The 25,987-nt window shown below is 39.7% G+C and overlaps 1 protein-coding gene and 1 long non-coding RNA gene across 8 annotated transcripts in view; one reads left to right on the forward strand and one right to left on the reverse strand.

Moving 5' to 3' along the window:
* CREB5 (cAMP responsive element binding protein 5) overlaps positions 1-25,987 on the reverse strand; it is a 439,607-nt gene that overhangs the window by 358,701 nt on the left and 54,919 nt on the right. For 3 of the 6 annotated variants that reach the window (XM_061414267.1, XM_061414264.1, XM_061414263.1), the window contains exon 2: positions 2,113-2,184. In XM_061414267.1, coding sequence (XP_061270251.1) covers positions 2,113-2,166 — 54 coding nt within the window. In that variant the 5' untranslated portion in view covers positions 2,167-2,184. Of the gene's footprint in view, positions 1-1,254; positions 1,469-2,112; positions 2,185-25,987 lie in introns of those variants that run through there. The other 3 variants (XM_061414266.1, XM_061414260.1, XM_061414261.1) reach the window with 3 other exon arrangements.
* LOC133246202 (uncharacterized) lies at positions 1,503-22,235 on the forward strand. 2 transcript variants are annotated; one of them, XR_009735946.1, is made up of 4 exons: positions 1,503-1,658; positions 18,274-18,363; positions 20,528-20,891; positions 21,833-22,235. It is a non-coding gene; the product is annotated as an uncharacterized LOC133246202 (long non-coding RNA). The 2 variants fall into 2 exon arrangements; XR_009735945.1 differs by lacking the exon at positions 1,503-1,658 and adding an exon at positions 11,637-15,090 and having other exon boundaries at positions 18,272-18,363.

Below are 25,987 nucleotides of genomic sequence, written 5' to 3' on the forward strand. Positions count from 1 at the left end.
TCACAAAGGCAGAATTGTGACCGAGATTGAGTTTGTTATCACTCACAGACATTATTTGAGCCTTTCCATGCCAAGGACAAATGGAAACTTACTTTCACTAACAAGTAGTTCACAAAGGCAGCAACTTAGCGACTAAAAAACGACATGACAGTGCATAGCGAAGCCCCCACTAACACCACCACAACAAAGAATTATTCAGCCCCAAATGTCGGTAGGGTTGAAAACGGGAAATTTTCTTATCCTGACTTATCCAAATGCTGGATACAGCTAAGCCTTCCTCAAACGCTCTCTCTACCATCGTTCACAACCCTGGAATATCCTGAAACCCTAACTCACCATGAACCTTCTTTGGCCTTTGGTAAATCTCTTGAGGATCCTTTTCCCTTAAATGTCCCTTCCACAGAGGAAACCCCATTATCCTCCCCCAAGTAAAGTAAATCCCCCTATGATATTTTTCAGGGTGACCTGTGTTCTCCTTTCATGGAAAACTGCAGTTCATTAATTAATTGATGACGTGACCATGTGGTTCCACAGATGATGGTTAGGCTAGAAACTCTGTGGGGGCAGGATACATGGGTTTTATTTACACAGCTGACCCCTGGAAAGTGTGTTGTCTCAAATTGAACAAAACTTAATGTCACATTTTCACAGCCAAAGCAAAGCAAACTACTCAAATTATTGGATTTTTTGTGGCTATCAAAACTCCTCCTTAAGAAAACTAGGTAGAAATCAGTTTTAACTTAGATAAGGTAACTTTCTGCATTCACAATGGAGAGTCATGGTCTAGCAGAATTTTATTCAGTACAACAACCTATCTATGTCTTCCCAGTGTTTCCTATTTCAAAAGGACCTCCAAAACCAGCCCCAAATAGTTGAATTTCAAAATAATTTTCTCCGCTGCTTTATTTATAGAGTGAAAACGAGCATTCACACAAAAGCCCTTATAGAATCTACTAGAACCCAAGCAAAGGATGCTGGTTTCTTAGCCAGGGTCTGATGTCACCAGCAGCATCACAGGGCAATAACATTTCATGTTCCCATGGCATCTTCCCCCCAGGAAGCTTCCAGAACCCTCCTCATAACTCTCTGGGGTGATAAAATGAAAGGGTCCTTAATGGACGTCGCCTCTCATTGACTCACAGACATGGTTCCACACTGTGCCACCAACCCCACAATGTAAACAGACAAAAATATGGGGCTTGATTCCACTTGAAACTACTGGGCACTTTAGAGACAGAGAGCATAACTACCCACATGCCTGTGCTCTGAGTTCTAAGATTGCCATTTATCCCATAAAACGAAGATCTTGGCATGAGAGCACCATGCGCAGTCATTTTCCAATGACTAGAACTTGGAGATATCCAAAGGGTCAAGGGTAGAAAAAGTCTCCATCAAGTTCCAAAGGGAAAATGCCAAACTCTGATTTTAGATGATGGATGTTTCCAATTTCTTTCAAAGACAGGGGTTCTAGTACACTAATAGCCGCAGTCGTCATAGCAACAGTGGATCTAATCGAACACAATGTGCTGGTCCTTTACTAAACACTCTGCACATAGAACTTCATCTAAACCTCACATCTAATCCACTTGATAGGAACCACTGGAGGCCAAAAGAGGGTTAATCCAGCACAGCAGGCCAACTTCCTCTCTTAAAGATAAGTGGGAAAACTGTGGGTTCAGAAGAGTCTAGGAGTTTTATTTCACTTAAATGGGAAAACAAAACAAAATCGAATTCAGTCCCTGACTGTGAGCTATTTCACCAGTAATCCAATGGCCCAGAATTTAAGTGGCTATTGTCAAAGCAGGCACCCTCTTTCCCCTAGTCTGAAATATCAATCCTGAACATCTGGTGGGCAGGATTTGGCTGGCTTACTTCCCGGGAAAGTTATGGGGGGAAATGGCCAACACCAATGTATCGCAGAGGCTGGGCGGGAAGTAGTTCAAACTATTCAAAGTGGAAAACGATGATGGTGGTGGTGGCGGTGGCGGTGGTGAGAATATCTTGGTATAAGAAGGAAAGCCAGCAGCAGGCATGATGGCCAAGTGAGAGGTGCCTCCCTGTGGGAAGGTACTGCGTCCCCTGCAGGCAGAGCAGAGGACCCCCCACACTCACCTGGGAGCAGCCTGGGGCACTGCAGACAAACGGCCTCTCCTGCTCCAAATTCATCTTGGATTCCTCATAAATCTGAAGGGTCAGGGAGAAAGGGAGGAAGGAAAACAGAAATTCATGAATATCTCCTGCTTCTACCTGAGAAACATGAAAAAAGCAGCGGTTCGGAGCCCTCTCCTCTGCTAATTCCCACATTAGATGAGGAAAACATGAACACGAGCAATAGGTCCTGCCTGGCTGAGGTTTATTAGGCTCCCTGAAAGCTGAGTTCCTATTATATTTTATCAGATGCATATTTACTGCACTTTGAGGGGAAAATTGCCAACAAAATGCAACTCCAAAAATGTCTGTTGTGGCAGAAATTCTGTCTGTAATAACAGCCATCAGGTGTTATTTCCAGGTAAGACCCTTCACCTGTGCAGGAAGGTTCCTAGGCAAAGATTGCATCAGTCCTTTGGGGTTGGCTGCTTAAGAGAGCAAGAGGAGGGTAGTTTCTGGGCAATCATCAGTGTGAAGACCAACCCTGAGCATCAAATTATTCTCCCATGATCACCCCACTGAGCTTTCGTATGAACAAGGTAGCCCTACTGCCAGCTTAGCAAATGACCCTGGTGGTGAGCCTTAAATTCCCTTTCATTTCAGGCATTTGATGATACCTCAACAAAAACTATCCAAGTTGTGCAAGGGTGAAATCAGAAAATACAAAAAGCATTACTTTAAACATGCCATTAATTTGGTTTTACAGGCTGACTGGAAATTAAAATTAGATTAAAAGGGGTGCCTCCCTGATCTAGATAAGTTATCTGGAATAAGGTAGCTTTGCAGGGAAAAACCTTATGTTATGATCACAGACATATGTTAAATTATAGTGGGGTCTTTTCTTAAGGAGGGCTTAGGCTCTAAGGTAAGTTCATTAGGCAAAAATCGAGTATAATCAAAATTATCTTTGCAAATCACCCCCAAACCAATAAAAGTACAGTATACATGATTGTGTAGTTACTAATCTATATAGCAACATAATTTTTAAAAAATATACGATAAGAAGTACTAAGCAGTTGAAGTTCCTCAATTTAAATAGTTTTCTAAATCATAATTTTCTTTTTGCCAACTTGGAACTGAGTTTAAATAAGCTCCACGAGCTGCTGGTGGCGCACGGCTTTATTATAGAACTAAAACCTACCGTTCTGTCTCTGAACAAAGGAAGTGATGTGTTTCCTTAGAATGCTACTTCTAAGTGATTCCAAGAGTCTCAAGTCACCTTCACTCTTGCAGAGGAAACTCGGCTTCACTCATGGAATAGTTACCCTTCATCCAAGAAAACTCTATTTATCATCTTGCAAAAACAACCCATTTTAATTTGTCCGTCATTAAACCCTTCCCCAAACACTAATATATCCACATACACTCTTTGGGAAATAGAGGCATACTTTCACTTATCTGAAACACAAAGGGAAAAAGATTTGCCTTAGATAATACTCCCAGTTAGACATTAAAAAGAAAACAAATTTTCCAATGTAAACTCTCTTCACATCACTATTCATCGTCCTACAACTTTCAGCAAGTAATACCCTTTCCACTCTCCATTTGAAATGACTAGTCACCTACCAAGGCAGTAATGTAGCATAATTTTACAGCTTTCTTGTTTTAGGCATATTATTTAAGCTTTTTTACCCTATTATATTTAGATGACGAAAAACTACAAATATCTTTAGAAGCTTTCCACTTGTTCTTGTCTGAGGAAAGTCATGAGCAACTAAAATGATTTCTCATGTCTCATTGTTCAAAAATTTTGCCATCACTTATCTCAGAGCATCCCTCTTCACCCCTGTGAGTGCTGACAACTTACTTCTAAGCCTCCAAGTAAAGACTGACTTTAACACTGAGAAAATGATTTTGATCCAAGATAGAACTAACAGCAAGGTAATTGGGTTACCATTAATATTAAATATGCCTTGATTTTCTAGTGAACTTTTTAAAACACTTTCTTGGAATTTTTCTCTCTCTGCATCCATGATCTGCCTGACCATTACCAGGTCACGCAGCTGTTTCATACCTCAATTTCCCCTCCTTTACAATGGGGATGTGAATATCAGTCTTCAGCTCCTTCATCCTTGTATCACATGGACCAGTTAGGGAGCCTTTTACAAGTTATGGAGAAAGGTCTGTGTATTTAAGTGTGTGTGTTTGGAAGTGGTGGGAGGAGACTTTGTGGACAAATATTATGGAACCTCACTCTAGTATTAACTATTCCTTATGCATAAAAGAGAAGTTGCTGTAAGGTAAGTCTTTCTTGGACATCATTTAAGAACTTTAGCTGCTAAGGTAACCAAAGAATGCCAGTATTAATCATTTTACTAACCAATATTAAGATTACATGACAGTAAAATGAAAAAGTTCTGAAAAAGTGCCATATAAATACATGTATGGCTTACATCTGAAAGAAGTAGTGATGATCACTAATGTCCAGCCGATAGAAGTGGTCAAGAATGGAAGTGCTACTGCTGGACGTTAAAGGGATTAATTAATAAGCTAAAGAGAAGAGAGAGACTGACCAGGCCTTGTCACATCAGTATGACAAAGAAGTATTTTTCAGCTATATTCACAACTCCATCCCAAACCTCAGTCCACCTAAATGCTGACTTTTCCCATACATTCAGGCCCTTAACAGTAATTTTAGCAATTCTGCTTTATGTCAACATGACCTAACCTATTTTAATTATTGGGTATAATTTGCATATGAACTGCAGTAAATATCACGGTCATATGATGCTAGTGGTAGGAGACTAGAACAACATTCAGTTTTTTTAAAAAAGTTCAGCCCTATAGATTTATGATGTCTTATCAAGCCTTCATGGTCTGAACACCATATTTAGAGGAATAGGGCTGACTAGAGGACTGCTGATTCTGTCTTCAAATAGAGTTCAGTTTATCATGTTCAACTGAGTTACCAGTTATTGTATTATTTTATTATTTAAACATAAATGAATCTGTGTCAATATATTACATGCTATGGATCTATGAAAAAAAGGTTTTGGCAATGTACTACTGGAATAATAAGTCCTAAGGTAGAATGGCACTTGCTAAAATTAAAGAAGTTTTCAGCGATTAATAGGGTCTGAGTGGGTGTATATACATATGTGTGTGTGTGTGTGTGAAACTCTGATGCTCTGATGCTCTGCGTTCCCACATTTACCCTCTGTAAACAGCACACCCTTGCTCATTCCATTCTGTGTGGGTGTCGGTGAAAGTTTTACTAAATAGTAGCACTCTACCACACAGGCTTCATTACTTTTATCAACCAGCATGGTCTGGTCTGATGTATTAGTCAAGAGCCGTGATCTATTTTTATGGTCTATCATTATGGTTCTTTTCAAGCACATATTGTAATAATTATTCTCTCAAACAGACTTCTACTAAAGCCCTGTGTATATTCTTTTATCATACATCAAGTGGGGGGCAAATTACTCAGACATGATTTTAGCCAGGTTGTTCCGCATTTGGTCCTCAGAAGTCAGGCCTCATCTTCTCATTTCCCATTCAGTTGTTTTACTAGCTGGGATGTTTTAATGAACCTGGTTTTGCTTGGCAACCGCCATACTCCAGGCTTCACTTTCAGAGAGCTGCCATAGTAGGCGTTCAATAAATATTTGTGGAATGGGTAATGAATCCTGAATCATCACAATAAACCGTCTCAAACAGCTTGCTTTTTTCCTACTCCTAAGGCAGTGGTCCTCAAACTTTTTGGCCCATAGCCAAGTTTTCAGCAAGGCAAGAGGTTGTGCAGGCCTATAATTCCACCTGTTCCCAGTTATGACCAGAGAAAAAATCTCACCAGATTCGATGGAAAAAAAAAAAAAAAGTCAAAGATGCTTTTGGTGAAAATAACAGGCTAGTTCTCATTAAATTGCACATGTAAATTACTAATTCATTATGAATTCAGTCTATTAATACTATCATAGACACTGAAACCACTGGAGTCCAGTGTATTAACCATGTGTGGATTGTGTATGGCACCCAGAGAAGGTCTTTTGAGTAATACTGAGTGAAGCCATATCTTTGGTTAAATACAGTAATAATTGTGGAGGGAGCTGTCTAATCATTTAAGAGTTTCTTTACAAATAGTACTACTTTTTTGTTCCTCTTTTCCAAAGTTCAGCTTCAGTGAACAAATGCCTCAAGAGTCTAATTTCCCTTCAAATTTTTGGAAAACAATACAAAACCCTAATAACAAACCCAAATGTTGTATAAAGCGGTGAGTAGAGGTTTTTCACAGTCCACAAGGAGATGACAGGTTTGATTTACAATTCAAACCCTAAACTGCCACTGGATTCCACTGGCCTCTCAATGAGCAAGAAACTCTTTCATTGTTCAGTGTTTGACCCCACAAATTCCTCCTGGTCTAAAATGGGAAATCTTCCACAATGGCTGATGCAATCCATTCAAATACTTTGCCGGGCATTTAGGGATATACTTGGAATTACCACTTCACAGAGGGCAAACATGGCAAAACACAAATACTATAAAAAAACTTGTATGCTCTATACAAAATACTGTCAATATGTCTTTTAAAACTTACGAGTCCCAACTGAACCCAAAGGGGAAAAACCCACGTCATCTGTTTTGCTGGAATCAACCAAGACTGATGCCTCTCCATCTAAACCATGGTAGGCCATTACTGATTCTTAGTTCACAGCAAACTCCAATCTCAGTGGAATGGTCCAAATTTCCCCAATAACAGCAAATAGATTCATACAGTGATATGGGATTTGCAATAGTAAGAGACTAAATGTTCTTTTAATCTGAAAACCTGGCATGCGCTTTTATCAACACCAAAAGTTCTGGGAACTCCAAAGCCACAAACTGTAAACATAAATAAGTACAGATAATACTGATACAGCCTCATCAGCTTTGGTATTCTTAATCTGAACATGAATGCATTTAGAGATCTGAAAGGGGGCTTGCATTTTAATAGTGATGTTAACAACCTCCATCAGCCTTTATTGCCCTATGATGAGCCTGGACTCAGTCATCTTGGCAAGACTCCTGAAACAGATCTTCTCTACCCCACTGAGGACTGCAGAAAGGGTTCTCGAGGAGGAAACAGGTCCTTCCTAAAATGCCAAGGTCAGGGGACAAACATCTTGAGTTCATCACACTGTATGAGAGTCCATATCAGTCTTACTTTGTTTCTGCAAACAAAGGGTATTTATTAAAACTAAATTAGTTAATGGCATAGCCAATTTATACTTTGTGTTTCTGAAAAAAAAAGCAAATATGTCTCTCAATGTCTTGGTTAGAAAGGCAAAGATCTACACCTAATAATAACCCAACACAAATTCACTAAATGCATACACTAAAGTATTTTATTCTAAGATGCCTGATTCTACTCTAAAAGTCAGGGTGCAGGATGGTTCTTCCAACATGTGGCTAGCTATTGGAAATGAATTACATATTTAATTTGAGGTTGACATTATTTTGAAGGATATGGTAGCTTTTACTGTTTTAGTTGCTCATCTGTAAAACAGGACCATTTTAGTAAAACATTGTAAAACAGGACCATTTATAGAGATATTAATTGAAGAATTAAAATTTGAAATTATTTAAATATTAATATTATTTTAATATCATATCTTCAAATAGAAAAATAAATACACTTGAATCTCAGTCCAAGAAAATCAATTACTTTGTGAGTGTGCCTTTGTATCCCTCTGCATGTGTGTGTGTCTCTCTTTGTTTTACTGTGTGTATCTTCTCTCTTGAAAATTCTGTGTCTCTATGTCTGTTTCTCTGTGTCTTTGTCTTGTTATATATGTCTTTGTCTGTCTGTCTGTCTGACACACATACACACACACACACACACACATTTTATCAGATGTGCTCTTACTAGCTTTACTGGTAAAAAGATCTGGTATGCTTGTTTCCTGTTTCAGTGTTATTCTTGAAGTGGGCTGCAGCTAGAATCTGAATTTCATTGGGCTATTATTATTTGCAGCTGTGTGACCTTTTTAACCCTGCTTTTAAAGTGACATTTCAACCCTCAAGCTTGAAACGCCTTGAATGCTGCAAAGTTTTCAAACCAGAGATTTACACAGGGAAGAAGACCAAGGGTGGGACTCTACCTTCTAAGCAAAAATTTCAACAGAAGTTGGTGACAATGGGGTGTGTTGTTGGGCTGTTTACATCCCCAGGAGTCCTCAGCTCTATCCATACCACTTGCAGCCATCCCATTCCAACCAGAATATCATTGTCCTTAAAAGATATCCACCATTCACTGGTATCTCAAAAGTTCAGAGTCCCACAGCCTGAATCACAGACCTCTTTAGTGCTGTTTCACAGGCTGCATCACTCTGAAGGGACTGTCCAAAGGTCCTTTCGAACCAAGCCCACGGTTCCCAGGAGGAGGATTTATTTACAGCTTTTGTCTCTAGAAACTCACGGGGCCTTCCAACCCGGTCCTCACAGGAGAGAGAGCTGGGGACTCGCGTCCTCTGGTGTACTTTAGCAGAGGTTTGTGGTTTTATTTATGTGGCATTTATACTGTGTATGAGAAAACATTCCAGTGGGATTGGGTTTTCATATGTTAGATTCCTCTTTTTTTCTTAAGTTTTCCATATGTTTCTTTGGATATGAGCTCTTTTCAAAGTTACCGGCTAATTTCCACTTATGTTTCACACAGTCCTGTCTCATAGCTTTCCTACCTATGGGTTCAGAAGTTCAGAACATACTTGCTAAGCAACAGTGTGGGGCCTTAGAGGTGTTAGTCTCCGCAGGGTGTGTGTCTGTGCCCAAGGCCATATATCTAAGTCCCTGTTCCTCTTCCTGCTCTTACCTAGCACAATACATTTTTGGCAGGACACACCCCATTTCGATGAAAAGTTTATTTGACATGCAGGTGGTTAACTAAACACTAGCTTAGAGATTCTCAGGTTTTGAAGGAAATACTGAATGTAACCAAATCACCTGCTTTGTTTCTAATGAGACTGAACCCAACATCCAAAGGCAGGCTGAAAACCAAAGTCTTCCTTTTTCCCTACTCCCAGTATGAACAAACTGATGAGAAAAGAAGAAAAATAAACTGGAACAAGAGGTGATTGAGGGTTCAGCTGACTTTGTCATCTGTACCTTCCCAAAGAGTCTTCCCCTGCGATTTAAAATAATTGCTCTAAAAAATAAAATAATTTCCCTATGAAACTCTGAGGACAAAATATGATAGTAAAGAAATTAAATGCAAAACTGGGTATATTCTTCATTCTGGTCCAAAGTAACTTGCCTTTAGAAATTCAAGAAAAAGTTAGCAGTAGAAAGGAAAGGTTCTTTCTTTTCCTTTCTTGCTCTACTACAGTAAAATTTGACTTTAAAATTGTAACCCATTCCCAAATGGGATTACTCTGTCTCTGGGTAATTTTTCAGACATTTTGAGTACATGTGGTTTTTAAACTGTTTTCATTTAAAATGATTATTTTAAAATATTTTGAAAAATCACAGCTCTCTAGTCTTGGCTTGCTTTTCACAGATTCAAATGATTTTTATTGGCTAGAACTGTTTTCTTCATATCTTTATTCTATATAAGTATCCTTACATCTCCAGCAACAATATATGCTTGGTCCATCTAATGCATGGGCTGAAGTATTCTTTATCAAAACATCTGAGAAGTTTCCTTCTTGTGCATGAATCAGGGCTACAGAATGTGACACTGTGTATGAAATACAGCACTGATCACGCCAGACCTATCTGCTTTCTGCAAGGCCTATTTCATCTGAGTATCAAATCTTATGATTACCATTGCTGACTTACTAAGAAAAGACATTTGAGAGTTATGGCATCAAACTGAATGCTTTTTTTCCTTGACTCTAGAATAAAGCAAGGCATTCCCAAGTCCTATCTAAAATAGCCAGCAGTTATGTTCAGAGCCTACCCCATCTCACTGTGTCAGTTAAATACAAGGTAAAAATACACTCAGAAGACTTGATTCAGACTCAAACCAGTCTGTGTGTCAAATGTCAAGCATATCAACATTTGACAGGACTAGCAGGTCACTTAAAGGCCACATTACGGCAAAAATCTTTAGGCATCTGAAGTTTGTCATCATTCTAATAAAGTTCCCTCTCTAAATACAGGCAAAAGACACATTCTCATCTGTCTTCCTAGAAAAGGCATAATTTTCTTGCATGGCCCAGCAAGAGGACTTGTAAACATGCGAAGCCAAGTTCTAATTGCTGCTGTCTCTGGGGGTCACCCCAGTATCATTTAATAGGTGGGGGTCAGGAATACAAACAGTCTGTGATGTGCAGAATGGGTAGCCCTGTGCAACACAAAAGTTTCCCGACCCAATAGCTAATCGTGCAGCTTTTGCAAGAGTAAATCATAATATGAGTCCTACTGCCCTCTGGTTTAGAGGTAAAAAGCAGATAAGATAAGAAAATAGTAAGAGGGAGACAATAAAAACAAAGTCAACATAGAACAGAGGAAATGAAAATAAGAGACTAGACGCATACCCACCTCTTTATACTTTTCAAACAGCTCTGGAAAATGCAGGCTGAGTTAAGCTTAGGATGAGGCTAGATTCTATGCCAATAAAAACATTATGAATATTCAAAAAAGTATGTGAAATTATCATTCCCTCTCAGTGTGAAGGAGGACTGGGGACTTTGGCCAAAATTTAACTAAGCATAAGCATACGCTTTCAGGTTCAATCCAGAGCAGACAGATGAGTAAGCTAGAGGAGACTTTTTAAGTGAATTACCTCGCTTAGTTACCTACAGCCCCACTCTCCCATCCATTCACCACATTATTCTAAGCAGTACTGACTCAACAGTAGCAAAAACAGCCTTGGCCCAAGGTGGAGATGGCTCTTGTTCAGATGCCCTTTCACTCTTGATAAATGCCTGTTTATTTTATGTTATTGCTGAGGACAGTGTCATCAAAAAGACCATGTTTTGTTTGGTTTTGATTTTCTTTTCCTTTTAAGTAGAAAGTGTCTTAAGCTTCTAAATTGTTTTCATGTTACTAGTTATCATCAGTCATCAGCTCATAGAATACATACTAGGGGAACACTGGCCTCCTAACCAACTTCAATACTTATTAATAGGCCAAAAACATGTTCATTGATGCATATCCCCTGGTGACATAGATGAATCTGCCTGCAATGAGGGAGACCTGGGTTCCATCCCTGGGTTGGGAAGATCCCTTGAAGAAGGGAACAGCTACCCACTCCAGTATTCTTGCCTAGAGAATTCCATAGACAGAGGAGCCTGGTGGGCTATATAGTCCATGGGGTCGCAAAGAGTCAGATACAACTGAGTGACTTTCACTTTTTTTTCATATATATATATGTGTGTGTGTGTGTGCATATATATAACACATATACATGTTAAATATATATATATACACACACATACATACAAATACATACATATATAAATAAACACATACACATAGTTTTTTTTCTCTTTTGGTCTAAGTTTACTTACTGATAAGCTGGATTGTGTATGTATGTATATATATATATATATATATACTCACACACATATTACAGAGATTATTTCATCTCCATAAACTAGCTCAAGTCTCAAAACTGAGGCCGCGCCCTAAACATAACCCCAAAGAGGCCACTGAGCTCCAAGGAGGCAGAAGAAGAAAAGTCAGGTCTGGCTCACAGCATAAGTTCACCACAGTTAAGGATCATTAAGCTTGTATTTTAAAAGTGCAGAAATCAGATGTATTTCTGAGAATCAGTAAGTCATTTCCACAGACTAGAAAAGTCCTTCATGTCTTTCTCAACTTCCTATTAAACAAAAGAGCCACTCACTGAAGCCTATAAACCCACTGCAACAACCTGGAAAAAACGACATGGCAAAAAAAAAAAGAAAAAAAAAAAGGCCTTTTCCTTGAACCACCACCCACGAGAGGTTACACTGTACCAGACTCCAATTCATCAAAAGGTCCGAGCCATTAACAAGGAGGGGCCAACTCCTTCTCTCCCCAGGGCTCACCCCTAGACAACAGCTCCATTTTTCAGTCAACACTCCAAATCAGCACGGGAAAGGAAAAGGACTTTTTTATTAATGCCCCTGCTCTCTCAAACCTGGGACCTTCCCCCCAGCTTGACTGTGGGCTCTCTGCTCAGGGGGTGGAGGTCAGGTCCTGGGAAACACCCTGAACCTCGACTCTTTGGAGAGGGAGAGGGAAGGGAGGCAGGGTACAAGTGGCATCCAGAAGGAATCTAGAGGGGGCCTGTCAGACATTTCCATTGAAAGGCTTGGTAAAGAGGAAGGAGCAGCCCATGGGTGAACTCCAGATCCTCAACGATCCAATTCTAGGATCATCATAAGGCTTTGTTCACCAGGGCTTCAGGGAAAGTGGCATGTGGACAGTGATTCATTACCTATCACCCTGAACTTGTTCCAAAGTGATTCAACTTCAGCAAGCAGTGGGACAGGATCAGAAACCAAGGACACTGGTCTCATTCATTCATTCTTTCCTTGCACAGTTACTAGGCACCTAGCAAGCACTAAGCTCCATGCTAAGAACAAGAAGTCTCCACAAAAACAGCCCCTGCCCTTGAAGCAGTGACCATACAGTAGGGAGGGGACGCATGTACAGATGTCTATAGAGGAAGGCAGAATTTTAAAGGCCATAAATTAGTTTTAGCAAAGTGCTATGAGAGCTCAGAGGCTGTGAGAAAGCACGGCTATTTCAGTAACTACATCAACTACAGCTAAACATTTCTCTTGATAAGATATCAATTCAAGGAACAAATATACACATAAAAGCACACAATAACACCTTGAAGCAATCATTTAATTGTACTAGAAGTAAGGGTTTTTTGTTTGTTTTAATTTGGGCTTTATTTTGCTTTTAATTCTGATAAGTAAGACTACATTGGGCTTCCCTGGCGGCTCAGTTGGTAAGGAATCTGCTTGCAATGCAGGAGACCTGGGTTCAATCCCTGGGTTGGGAAGATCCCCTGGAGAAGGAAATGGCAACCCACTCCAATACTCTCTTGCCTGGAGAATTCCATGAACAGAGAAGTCAAGCAGGCCACAGTCCATGGAATCACAAAGAGTGAGACACAACTGTGAGATTAACTTTCAACTTTTTTTTTTTCAAGACTACATTATTTACCATAAGCCTAACACTGTGGCCAGGGGACCAGATTTATGTTAGGAAATCAATAATTGAATCTCAGTTCCCTTGCTTATTAGCTGTGTGATCCTGGGCAAATTACTTAACTTCTCTGAACATTACTTTTCTCAGTAAAAAAAAAAGGGACCATAGATAATATCGGCATCAAGTGCCTCTGGGGATATTGAGGTGATCAAATGGATGATATTTCAAAAGCACTACATAAACTGTAAAGTGCTATGAAATGTTGGCTACTGTTTTTCTCAGTCGCCTTGTGTAAGCACATGGAATTGCTGAGGTAATGGATGGTGCAAAGAGTTATAGCTACACTTGACAGCATGTGCAGAGAGATGAAGGATTCTAAAAGATGTTGGAGGGGATGATCGTCAAAGAGATCCCAACCATCTATGCTTCTCGGATAACCTAGCAACTACCAAGCCAAGCCTTAACTATCCATCAGCTTCTTAGTTGTAGGCTCCCAAGTAGATTTACTTTCTTGGTCTTCTAATTGAGATGCAATGTCAAGAAATGCTGTGGAGTCTGGTCGGTGTTCAAACCCCAGCTCTGTGACATGCCAGCTGACCTATAAGCTTGGGTAATGGGTCACTTGACCCTAGGATAAACTTGGCTATTGCTGGCAGAGCAAGCCAGGGAGCATCAGATACCTCGGCCTGGGCTTGGAGGAGCCAGAGCTAGAGAGCCAGATGAATTTGTTTACCTTCCTGGGGTACTGCTCCTGAACACAGACATGAAGGGAAAGCTCCTTGCTAGGCAAGCCCACCACTAGAGCCTGGCCACGCTGTCCTTACCATCCAGACTCCAGTCATTCTCATGGTGGGAAAAGAGTGGAATCTGGAAGGCACTTGGGATAAACTGAGAAACTCAGTGTCTTCTTATCAGTGGGTGCTTTTAGGCTCACCTGGAGTCATCAGAAATAAGACTAATACAGACTAAAAATATTAATATAAGACTAAAGGGTAAAGGGGTCAAAAGGTTAAAAAATGCAGTTGATGTAAAACAGACACAAACTTTGATAATATTAATTATATATATGTTTATATATGTGCTAAAATAAAGTCTTTAAAAAAATAAGAGTAATACAGATTATGACAATGTTTACATGTGCTCTCCACTTGGGCTACCAAAGAAGAAATCAAACCCTCCTTTTATCATTAAATTTTCTTCAGCAAATTATATTTTCCTTCATCATCTTATTGCCTATTCTTGTTCTTGCTCTTCTTATTTTTTCTTTCTTCTCTCTTTTTTTTTTTTTAATTCCCAAAATATCCCAGGTAATATTTAATAAAAATATTTTGGATGGCAAAGGATCCAAGTCAATCCTAAAGGAAATCAGTCCTGAAAATTCATTGGAAGGACTGATGCTGAAGCTGAAACTCCAATACTTTGGCCACCTGATGCGAAGAACGGACTCATTGGAAAAGACCCTGATGCTGAGAAAGATTGAAAGCAGAAGGAGAAGGGGACGACAGAGGATGAGATGGTTGGATGGCATCACTGACTCTATGGACATGAGTTTGAGCAAGCTTTGGGGGTTGATTACAGGGAAGCCTGGTGTGCTGCAGTCCATGGGGTCGCAAAGAGTTAGACACGACTGAGTGACTGAACTGAACTGAACTTTGAATAAGGCAGCAAGAGTCAGCTATGGGAAAAAAAAAAGTCACAGCACAAATCAAAAATCTGGTCAATTCAACCACTTGGGAAAATGGGGAGATGACACCTCAGTAATAGCAACACTTCCTAACCCAGGACACTGGGTTGTTCAAGATGATTAGACCTCTGTCCCTGAAAGCAGATCACTGGCCCTCCAACTGGCTCCAGCCTCATACTGGCAGAAAGGTCAGTATGTATGGAAAGATTGAAAATTTTTGAGGTGTTTTTTTTTTTCTTAATGCTTGAGAGTAGTGAGAATTTTATTTAATGAAAATATCTCTTCCATGTACCACCACATCCTAGGTGGTCAACCATTTTTAATCTCAGAAAAGCATTTTGCATCAAGGCTGAAAGAAAACCTTGATGAGATACAGCTTTGATTTATCTTCTCCGCTAAGTGCCTCTGTAGGAAATACAACCAGATAAAGCTGTTCAAATACGAATTAGGATGGCAAAATTCTCAGTAATTTCCAAAATCTTCAGTTTTCCTATCCACCTTTATGACACCCACATCAAAAGATTTCTGGTACTCTTGAAGTGACGGGATTATTTAAATAATGACATCAAGCTAATGTTGGTAAGATGCTTCAAGGAACTCGAACACAAGTTTAAAGTAGTAATATCTTTGTTATTTCTTCATCTGTCCTCTACTGTTTCCAAAGAAACAGCCACTTACACAAACACACACACACAAATCTTCCGGACACCCAAGTTAACCAATGTCTCCTTTCTTCCCTAACCGCCAATCAGCCAGTCACCGGGCAAACACCTCAAGCACCAGGCAAGGAAAACATGTTATTTTTCTGGGCAAGCCTTAACTTCACTGCCTACAAAACACGGCCCCACGGGGCACATCCCACACATGGTGAGATTAAGGCTCCCCCTCTCTCACTGGAAACCAATAGTTACCCGTCAACACCCGCGGAAACTGAGGTCAGGATTCACGAGCAAGCACCCAAAGTCCAAGCTCACTGATTCTCAAGCTTTCTTACCCAGACCAGTACTCACATCTAAGCTATCACTGCAAGGCTTCTCCTGCTAATAATACACAAAGAATGCTTAAAAAGGAGCAGCAGACGTGAGAGCTTCTCTCCACAGAGCGTCATCCCCCAGCGCCTCATAACCCAGCAGACTTCTGAGATTTCTTTCAGAATAAGAGAAATTGCTCCATGTCACTCTGGACAGTGAGTCAAGCTGGTGTCTTGATGTCCCCTGAACCAGGCAATTCAGTGAGCTAAGATAAGAAAAGGAAAGCAAAACAAACAACAAAACCAGGCTTCAGATAATCCCTTAAAAATGAGACTGAAAGCAAAAGTGTTAGTTACTCAGTCCTGTCTGACTCTTGGTGACCCCATGGACTGGGTGGACCCCATGGACTGTAGCCCTCCAGGCTCTTCTGTCCCTGGGATTTCACAGGCAAGGATACTGGAGTGGGTAGCCATTCCCTCCTGTAGGGGATCGTCCCAACCCAAGATCGAACTCGCATCTCTTATGTCTCCTGCATTGACAAGGGGCTTCTTTACCAGCTGAGTCACTAGGGAAGCCCTAAAATGAGGCTTTCAGGAGCCAAATTCCACAGTGCACACAAGCCACTTTAAGGCACACCCCACAGCACTCATCAGAAATCTTCAAAGTACAAAGTCACAGGCCAGGGTCAAGGACCCAAAGGTGACAATGAGACACTCCCAAGAACATCTGGCCAAATAAGCCGGGCTCGAGGCCTTTCCTAATGGTGGACGGTGGCCTGTGTCTTCACTAATATGCTGACCTCAGATTCCTGTCCTGGGGCTGGTTGCTTTGAGCACAGATCTCACTCATCCAAGCTCAGTGCAGGGTTCAGGTTTTAAGGGGGCTGAAAGGTCACTTTCTTCCCTTATATTCTCTGTCTGCCTTCAGAAGACTTGTCAGTCTTCCAGCAAATGTCTCTGGAAGACATCAGTAGGTGAGCATGAGGGAAAGAGTAGGAAAGGAGATAGATGAGGTCCTGGTTCTCACGGAGACTAAAAAAGAAAGTAAGCAAACACCACAGAAAGTAAGGGAAAACCACCAGCACACAAATCGAGTAAGTGACCAAGAAAAACAACTGCACATTTTGGAAAGTTCATTGAGAGAGATAAAGAGGGCGATGTGAGAGAGAAAAAGGTGGACTGAAAGAACATTTCTGAAGCAAAAATAACAAGCGGGGCTACATAAAACTAAAGAGCATCTGCACAGCAAAGGGCACTATCAACAAAATGAAAAGACAACCTACTGAATTGGAGAAGATATTTGAAAATCACATATCAGATAAGGTTTTATTAATAAATATTCAAAATAGATGATGACCTCATACAACTGAACAACAAAAAACAACCCAATTAAAAACTGTCAGAGATGAAAAGATATTTTTCCAAAGAAGACATACAAATGACCAACAGGCACATGAAAAGATGTTTAACACCACTAATTATTAGGGAAATGCAAATCAAAACCACAATGAGTTACCACCCCATACCTGATAGAATGACTATTACCAAAAGGGCAAGAAATACAAGGGATGGAAAGGATGTGGAGAAAATGGAACCTTTACACACTGTTGGTGAGAAGGTAAATTAGTACAGCCACTATAGAAAATAGTATGAAGATTCCTCAAAAACTTAAGAATTACCATATGATTCAAAAACTCTACTTCTGGGTACTTACCCAAAGAATATGAAAACACTAATTCAAAAAGATATACGCACCCCTATGCTCATTGAAGCATCATTTACAATAGCTAAGATAAGGAAACAACCTAAGTGTCAGTGAATGAATGAATAAAGATGTGAGATAGATAAATGTATAGATTTTACATACACATACCTAGTGATATATATGCGTACAATATGCATACACACAAAATGGAATACACTCAGTCGTAAAAGATGATATCTTGCCATTTGCAACACCATGGATGGACCTTGAGGGCTTTATCCTAACTGGAAAAAATCAGGTACAGAAAGACAAATACTGTAAGATTTCACTGATATATAGAATACAAAATAAATAAATAAAACAAACAAACACAAACCAAGCAAAAACAAACACACAGATACTGAGAAAAGAGTAGCTGTTACCAGAGGGGAAGGGGCAGAGGTAGAGCAAAAGGGGTGAAGAAGTCAGCTGAATGGTAAGAGATGAAAACTAACCGTTTGGTGGTGAGCGTGCTAGAGCGTATATAGGAGTAGAAGTACACATGGTGCACACTTGAAATTTATGTAGTAAATCAACGTAAACCTCAAGAAAAATGATTTTTTAGAAAAGACCATTTTCATTAAGATAAAGTGTATCATATAATTTTAGTTTCTCAATAGGTCAGATTTATTTTGGTTTGGTTTCAGTTTTACAGAGTTGCTTATTTCAAATGTAAAGAAAATGTATCCATTGAAAGTTCATCAATAAAACTCTTGAGAGTCCATGAATTTGCCTTGACTTTTGCAGGTAAGTTCCATCTTCAGCAAATTTCTAAGCATCCCTAAATGTTAGGGTTTATTAACTTGTTAGATGAACAAAACAATTCTTTTCATACAGCACTGTGGCAAAGACTGAATGGGCAGATCAGTTCAGTTCAGATCCGTCGCTCAGTCGTGTCCGACTCTTTGCGACCCCATGAATCGCAGCAGCCAGGCCTCCCTGTCCATCACCAACTCCCGGAGTTCACTCAGACTCAAATCCATCGAGTCAGCGATGCCATCCAGCCATCTCATCCTCTGTCGTCCCCTTCTCCTCCTGCCCACAATCCCTCCCAGCATCAGAGTCTTTTCCAATGAGTCAGCTCTTCACATGAGGTGGCCAAAGTACTGGAGTTTCAGCTTCAGCATCATTCCTTCCAAAGTACTTAATAAATCACAGCTCCATAGTACTCTGTAGTGTTCAAGAGTATTTGGGTTCAAATATTTTCTTTCATTAATTATCTGCATGACCTTAGATAAGTCACTTAACCTCTCTGTGCCTCAATTTCCTCATATTTTATAATAATGGCACTTTCCTTATATGGATATAAGAGTATATGAGGATTAAGGGAGTTAACATATGTAAACAATTTGGAACAGTGCCTGGCACATGGTAAATGCTATGTAACTGCCAGTTCTCATTACTATTATGAAATCTAAATCTAAAACTTCTGAAAAGCATATGGTTACATAATCATGTAAATATGGTTTATTTTATGGTGACAAAAATAACAAGCAAAATAGCATGGCATTTTAGTATCACTCATTGGCACAGACATTAATTTTTATTCATGTATAAACTTGTTATGTTTATGTGACAAGGAAAAAATCAAAGTCCTAATCTTTTATTTGTTTCCATATATTAAACACAAGCTATAATTTCAGGACTACCCAGCCAACTTAATTGCCTAAGTTAATTTCTCCAATGAGAATTTTCTTTGTCTTCATTCTTTTTGTTATTCCTCCACTGTAGAACAGAATTCAGTAAACCTCCATGTGTTTTTGTTAATGTATATAGTCACACCGCATGTACAAAGGGGACTCAGGTTGTTGGTGTGTGCGTGCCTAGTCGCTAAGTCATGTCTGACTATTTTCAACCCCATGGACTGTATCCCACCAGTCTCTTCTGTCCATGGGATTCTCCAGGCAAGAATACTGGAGGGAGTTGCCATTTCCTCCCTCAGGGGATTTTTCTGACCTAGGGATCAAACCCATGTCTCCTGTGTCATTGGTAGGCAGATTCTTTACCACTGAGCCACCTGGAAAGCCCCTCAGGTCATTCATTACATATCAAACACAATTTTTACTGGAAGCCTAATAAATTACAGATTGGTTAGGCAGATCTGCCCTTGCCTCAGACAAGTAAGACCCCATCCTCCTTGTCTCTAATCCGAGACCCAATCAAAGCTTGCTCTCATCCTCATCTAATGAGATCAAGCTTATCTTGTCCAACCACACAAGTCACGCTTGATTCTATCTAACAACAGTCCAAAGAACTCACCAACCAGATGCAGATGGAGGACCTGCAGTGATGGGGACCACGCCCCCATGAAGGATTAGACAGCATCTTTAAAATGTTGAGCAGCGTCAGCACATAGGTCTCAATTCAGGCCTCTGAAGCAACCTGAGACAAATAAAATCCATCCCAGAAATGAGCTTAGCAGCCGGTGCCCATAGCTTATCAGCCACAGCAGTTCAGAACCTCATGTCTATTCTATGGTAAGCTCTGCTGCTCAGACACTCATGACTTCTGTTCAGGGCACTGGACACTGTCTCACTCTGTTCCCAGGCTCTATGCCCAGATCTACTCTCTGCCACAGCTTCTTGAGTACTGACCTTTGAATTGAACTGTTCCTTGCAGAAACATGTAATGACCACATAAGGTCACCCGCCAATCTTCATATGCTCTCATGGTTTAAGGCCTTCCTCATCCTAGGGAACAAAACTCCATCTCCCAGTAACTGCAAGTTATCCTATCCCAGGGGCCCATCCTGAAGTATAATCTTTTTTTTAACATGGCAGAGTTTCAAATATCTTCAGGCCAATCAAGACTGCCTGCCACTCCCTACTTCTCTTAGAAGGACCAAACAGCTCCAAGTTGCTGTGCTGCTGGCCTTTAAGATGTCCCTGCTTTAATCCAACCTCTTTCCTAGGATGCAGCCTGACCAACTTCACATGAGCAGCTTTTCTCTGCCATCAATCCTAAGGAACCTCTGCAGTAACTTCAACACAGTGGCCCCAAAAAGTTGGCAATGTGGGAAATTCTGGCTGATGGGTAGGCTGCTGATGTGATCTAGGGTGACTTCTATACACTTCATATCAGCCCACAAGAGAAATTCCTCATCTGTCTACAGAAGGAAAATAAAGAATTGCAAGTGTTACCAGGAGCAATAACCCATTTTCATAAATCCTCAAACAGGTCTTGAAAACAGGCGCTGTATCTGAACTATGTACTGCCAGCATTGTGGCCAAGAATGCAAGGAAGCAGAAGACAGGATTTCTCAGATTCAAATCTGGGTAGTATTAAATCTTTTCCTTTCTAGATGTGTAAAAGGACAGGAAAAAAAAGGTGGGGGTGGGATAAAAGGTTGTACTTGTGTGTGCTACCCTTGCCTGTGGTTCCAGGACTGGAGTAAATCTGCATAATGTCAGCATCAGCCCTAAGGACCCTCCCTCACTGAGAAGATGGTTCTCCTCCTCTCCCCCTCAAGATCCATTCTCTGTGCCCCCCACCCCGTGTCCTAGGAGGCCACCCTTTGCCAACTGCCCCCAAATCTCCTTAACTGAAGGGAGGAACTGGAGAGGAGTCAAGGGTCCACTTAACAGCGCTGCCTCTCTTCTGGGGTTTGGGTGGCAGTGATGGTGTTCTCCACATATGGCAGGCAGCCCCTTCCCAGAGCCAAGGCCTCCTCCGTGGGTTCTTCCCTTAGCCCCCTGGCCCCTCCAGGTTCCCTGGTAGACTGCCCACAGCTGTGAAGTAGTCCCCTCAGTACACTTCCTTTCATTATCCCCCAGAGAGTGCCATCTGTTCCCACGGCAACCCCATCAGATACAGCGGTCTCTGTCTGAGGACTGCTTAATCATGTTCTCATGCCTAGAACTACCGTGACCATGAATTCTCCTAGATCAGAGCCCAGATTTGCAAGGCCTTGACCTAGAGACTCAGAGGATTTCAGAATTCTCTGGAGAAGTGAATAGACCAGAGAGATGCTGTTTGACCACCCTGTAAGGACAGCTCTCAGAATCCCAGATGAAGAAAAGTCAGACACTTGAGACACATTTAGAATGAGAGAGAAAAACTGGTTTGGAAATGTTTTCTCAGTAAGTGATGTTGGTCTTACAATACAAAAAGCTAAATCAAAAAAAGAAGGCAGGGAAGGCAACAAAGATTTATTGCTGTTTATTTAGTCTTCATCACAACCCTACTGAAAAAGTATTTTATTCTCCCTACTTTACAGATGAGAAAATCTGAGGAAAATAACTGCTCCAAGGACCCAGCTAGGAGAAAGGGACCAGGAACCAAACACAAACGTATCATCTGCCAACCCCAATACCAACCGTCTTTCCTCCACACGAACTGCATTTTTCTTTCAAGCCTGATTGAAACTTTCCCAAAATCATCGGTGAATCATAGTAGCCATAACAGATACTAGATATGACATTATCTTGAGAAACATCATCATTCTCAATTTTCACAAAGTATCAGGCTAAAAACATCAGAGCTTTCGTTTTTCAGTCACACACTTAGGATAAAAGTGATCAGGTAATAACTAGATGGAATTTTCTAGAAAAACCACAAAAGAAACATAAGAATCTATTTATTTTAAGAATGCTTTTTATAAATGAAGGTGTTTTTATGCCCTCCAGGTCTGTTTTTATTTCATTTCTCCAACTTGTCCAAGTCTGGTTTCTCAGTTGTCCTTATTTTGACTGTTTCTGCCCCAGGAAGGTGCTGCAGGTTCTGTGAAATCATTGCCTTTACAGCTGTGCTTGCTACCTTGCAGAGAGGCAAGAGAAATACAGTCTCTCTGCTTCCTTTTTAAAACCTGACAGTCACACTTTCTCCACTTCAAAGCCACACCGTATGACCTCAGCAGGCTGAGATAAATGGACACTCAAGTAAGAGATTATTCATTCAGTGGCTTTTTCCATAGGGGGAGAAAAAGAGCCATTCGTTAACTTTCGTAAGGTTTAACAGTTTACAAAGCCACTTTCCATACATTAATTTAATTTGGAACTTAGAATGATTTATGAGATGTATTTTTTTTTCTCATTTTGCAGATGATGAAACTGAGATTTAGAGAGGGAAAGTAATTATGACTAAGGTCACACCATGAGTAAAAAGCAAAGCTAGGACTTGAATTCGGGCCCGCTGCCCCTTATTTCTAGGCTATTCTTACAACAGAGCAGAGCAACCAATTTGCCAGTGTTTCTGCCCTTGGGGGAATTACACGCCAGTGGCTCCTGAAAATACATTTATGATACAATTATACAAGTATTACTCTAGAAAGCTCTAGGCCCTATGGGGTGTTTCCAAAGATGGGGAGGAAGTTGCGCTCTTACCTTGGAAGCTGGAGAAACTATATCAAGCACCTTTCCAGCACCCTCTGCCCTGGATCAAGCTGCATCCTCTGTGCTGTATCCCCATTCCATGCTCCTAGCATAACCCTGAGACCTAAGCTTAAAGCAGACTGTAGAGAATAATCTGGGTAAATTCAAAGCATCCTCCTGTCCTACTCTCTACCTCTGCAGTACCTACCACAGTCTCCTGAAACTTCAGGAGTCATGACATCACTCCACTCAGCATCCTGTCCTTGGGACCTTAAGACATTCTGTATGAAGAGGTGACTTTGAAATACCTCTTCTCCCAAGCTAACACTTGGATGGGACTCAATACCTCTTTCTAAAGAATTCTGCTCTAAGTGTCCGGGTTATCTGGGTACAGTTACTAGTCCCACTACATACCAAGTGCATAACCAATGTGAGCCTCCATTTCCAGATAACATACTACCTATCTCAAAATGTTGCTGTAGCACATAAAAGTACAAGTATAAAGTAGTTAGCAAACTATTCAGCACATAGTAAGCACTCTATAATAGTTATTATCACAGGCCTGTGTCCAGAGCTACATAGATATGTCTTGTAGAAGCTCCTATTTTCAAAAAGTATAATTTTTTCATAATAAATTGAAACAAAGGTACATGTGTTATAAAAAACTGTATATGAACAAGTTAGAAAACCTAGATGAAATGGACAAATTCCTAGAAAAACTCAAACTACCAAAGATGACTCAAGAGAAAATAGAAAATCTGAATAAACCTACAACAAATAAAGAGACTAAATTGATCGTTTAACAAACAAACAGAAACTGTCCACAAAGAAAAGCTCAAGCCTACATGGATGCAGTGGTCAATTCTACCAAGTGTTTCAAGAACTAACACCAGCTCTTCTCAAAGTCTTCCAAAAAAATAAAGAAAAAGGGACATTCTCCAACTTATTCTATGAAGCTATTATTATCCTGATACCAAAACAGACAAGGACATCACAAGAAAGGGAAAAAATGCACCAATATTTCTTATATAGATGCAAAAATCCTCAACAAAATGCAAGTCAATCAAATCTAGCAGCATATAGATGTATTATATACCATGACCAAGTCGAATTTATCTGGAATGCAAAGTTAGTTTATCTCCTGAAAATCAATCACAATAACATCAAATAAACAGAATAAACAGAAAAAAAAATGATTATATCCATAGACAAAGAAAAAGCATTTGACAAAATCCAACTCTTCCAAGATAAAACATTCAAAAACTTAGGAATAGAGGGTGACTTCCTCAACATGATAAAGGAAATTTACTCCCAAAACCCCACAGCTGATATCATATGTGATGGTGAAAGATTAAAGATTTTACCCCAGGATCAAGAAGAAAAGAATGATATAAGATCTTATCACTTCTATTTCACTAGAGGTCTAGCCAGGATATTTAGGCAAGAAAGCAAAATTGAAGTCATCCAGATTTGAAAGAAAGAAATAAAATGATCTCTAATCACAGATGACATAATCTTGTATACAGAAAATATTAAGGAACCTGTCAATTTAAAAAGCCTATTAGAACTAATAAACATGTTCAACAAGTTTGTATGATACAAGTCAACATATAAAACTCATTTGTATTTCTATACGCTCTGATCAGAAAATAAAATTAAGAAAACAATATAACTTACAATCGCATCAAAATAATAAAATGGTAATAAATTTAACAAGAGGTACAAGATGAGTATACTAAAAACATCAATATACCATTGAAAGAAATTAAAGGATAAATAAATATATGGAAAGATATTTCAAGTTTATGAATTGCAAATATGTTAAATGGCAAGTTCATCTTCAGATTCAATGCAATCCTAGTCATGATCCCAGATGCCTTTTTTGCCAATATTGACAAGTTGATCCTTAAATTCATATGGAAATTCAAGAAACCCAGTGTAGCCAAAACAATCTTGAAAAAAGAAGAACAAAGTTGAAGGATTCATGCATCCTAATTTCAGAACTTACTACAAAGCAGCTGTAATCAAGACACACAGATCAATGAAACAAAGAGTTTAGAAATAAACCATTACTTTTATGGCTAGTTGCTTTTCAGGAAGGATATCAAAAACATTCAATAGAGAAAGAAATCTTTTCAACAAAAGGTTCTAGGACAACTGGATATTCACATGGGAAACAATAAGTTTAGACTCCTACTTCACACCATATACAAAAATTAACTCAAAATGGATCATAAAACTGAATGTAACAACAAAAACTATAAAACTGACAAGAAAACATAGATATAGATCTTCATGACCTTAAATTAGACAATAAATTTTTAGATATGACACCAAAAGCATAAGCAACGAAACAGAAACTACACTGGACTTTGTCAGAATTTACAACTTTTGTGTTTCAAAGGACACCATCAAGAGAGTGAACACAACCCATACAATGGGAGAAGACATTTGCAAGTCCTATTCTCAATAAGGGTCAAGTATCCAAAATAAGTAAAGAACTCTCAGAACGCAACAATAAAAAGACCGATCAACCAATTAGAAAGAGGACAAATGATATGACTATGCATTTCTCTGTGGCGGATTCATGTTGATATATGGCAAAACCAATACAATATTGTAAAGTAATTAGCCTCCAATTAAAATAAATAAATCTATATTTAAAAAAAAGAAGATATCCAAATGAAGCAAAAACACATGAAAAAATGTTCACTATCATTTGTCACTAGGAAAATGCAAATCAAAAGCAGAGTGAGAAATCACATCATACCCACTAGCATAGCTAAAATTAAAAAGCCACAAACAAGTGTTGGTAAGGCAGAGAGACTGCAAACCCCCATACACTGGCAGTGGGACTATAAAATGAGGCAGCTGCTTTGGAAAATAGTTTGCTAGTTTCCAAAACCGTTAAACATAGAGTTACCATATGATTTAGCAGTTCCACTCTTGGGTCTACACCTAAGAGAAATGAAAATATATGTCCACACAGAAGCTTGTATGCTTGTACCTGAGCGTTCACAGCAGCATTCTTGGTAATAACCACAAAGTGAAAACTATCTAAA

Source organism: Bos javanicus, chromosome 4, assembly GCF_032452875.1.
Source record: "Bos javanicus breed banteng chromosome 4, ARS-OSU_banteng_1.0, whole genome shotgun sequence".
Lineage (NCBI taxonomy): Eukaryota > Metazoa > Chordata > Mammalia > Artiodactyla > Bovidae > Bos > Bos javanicus.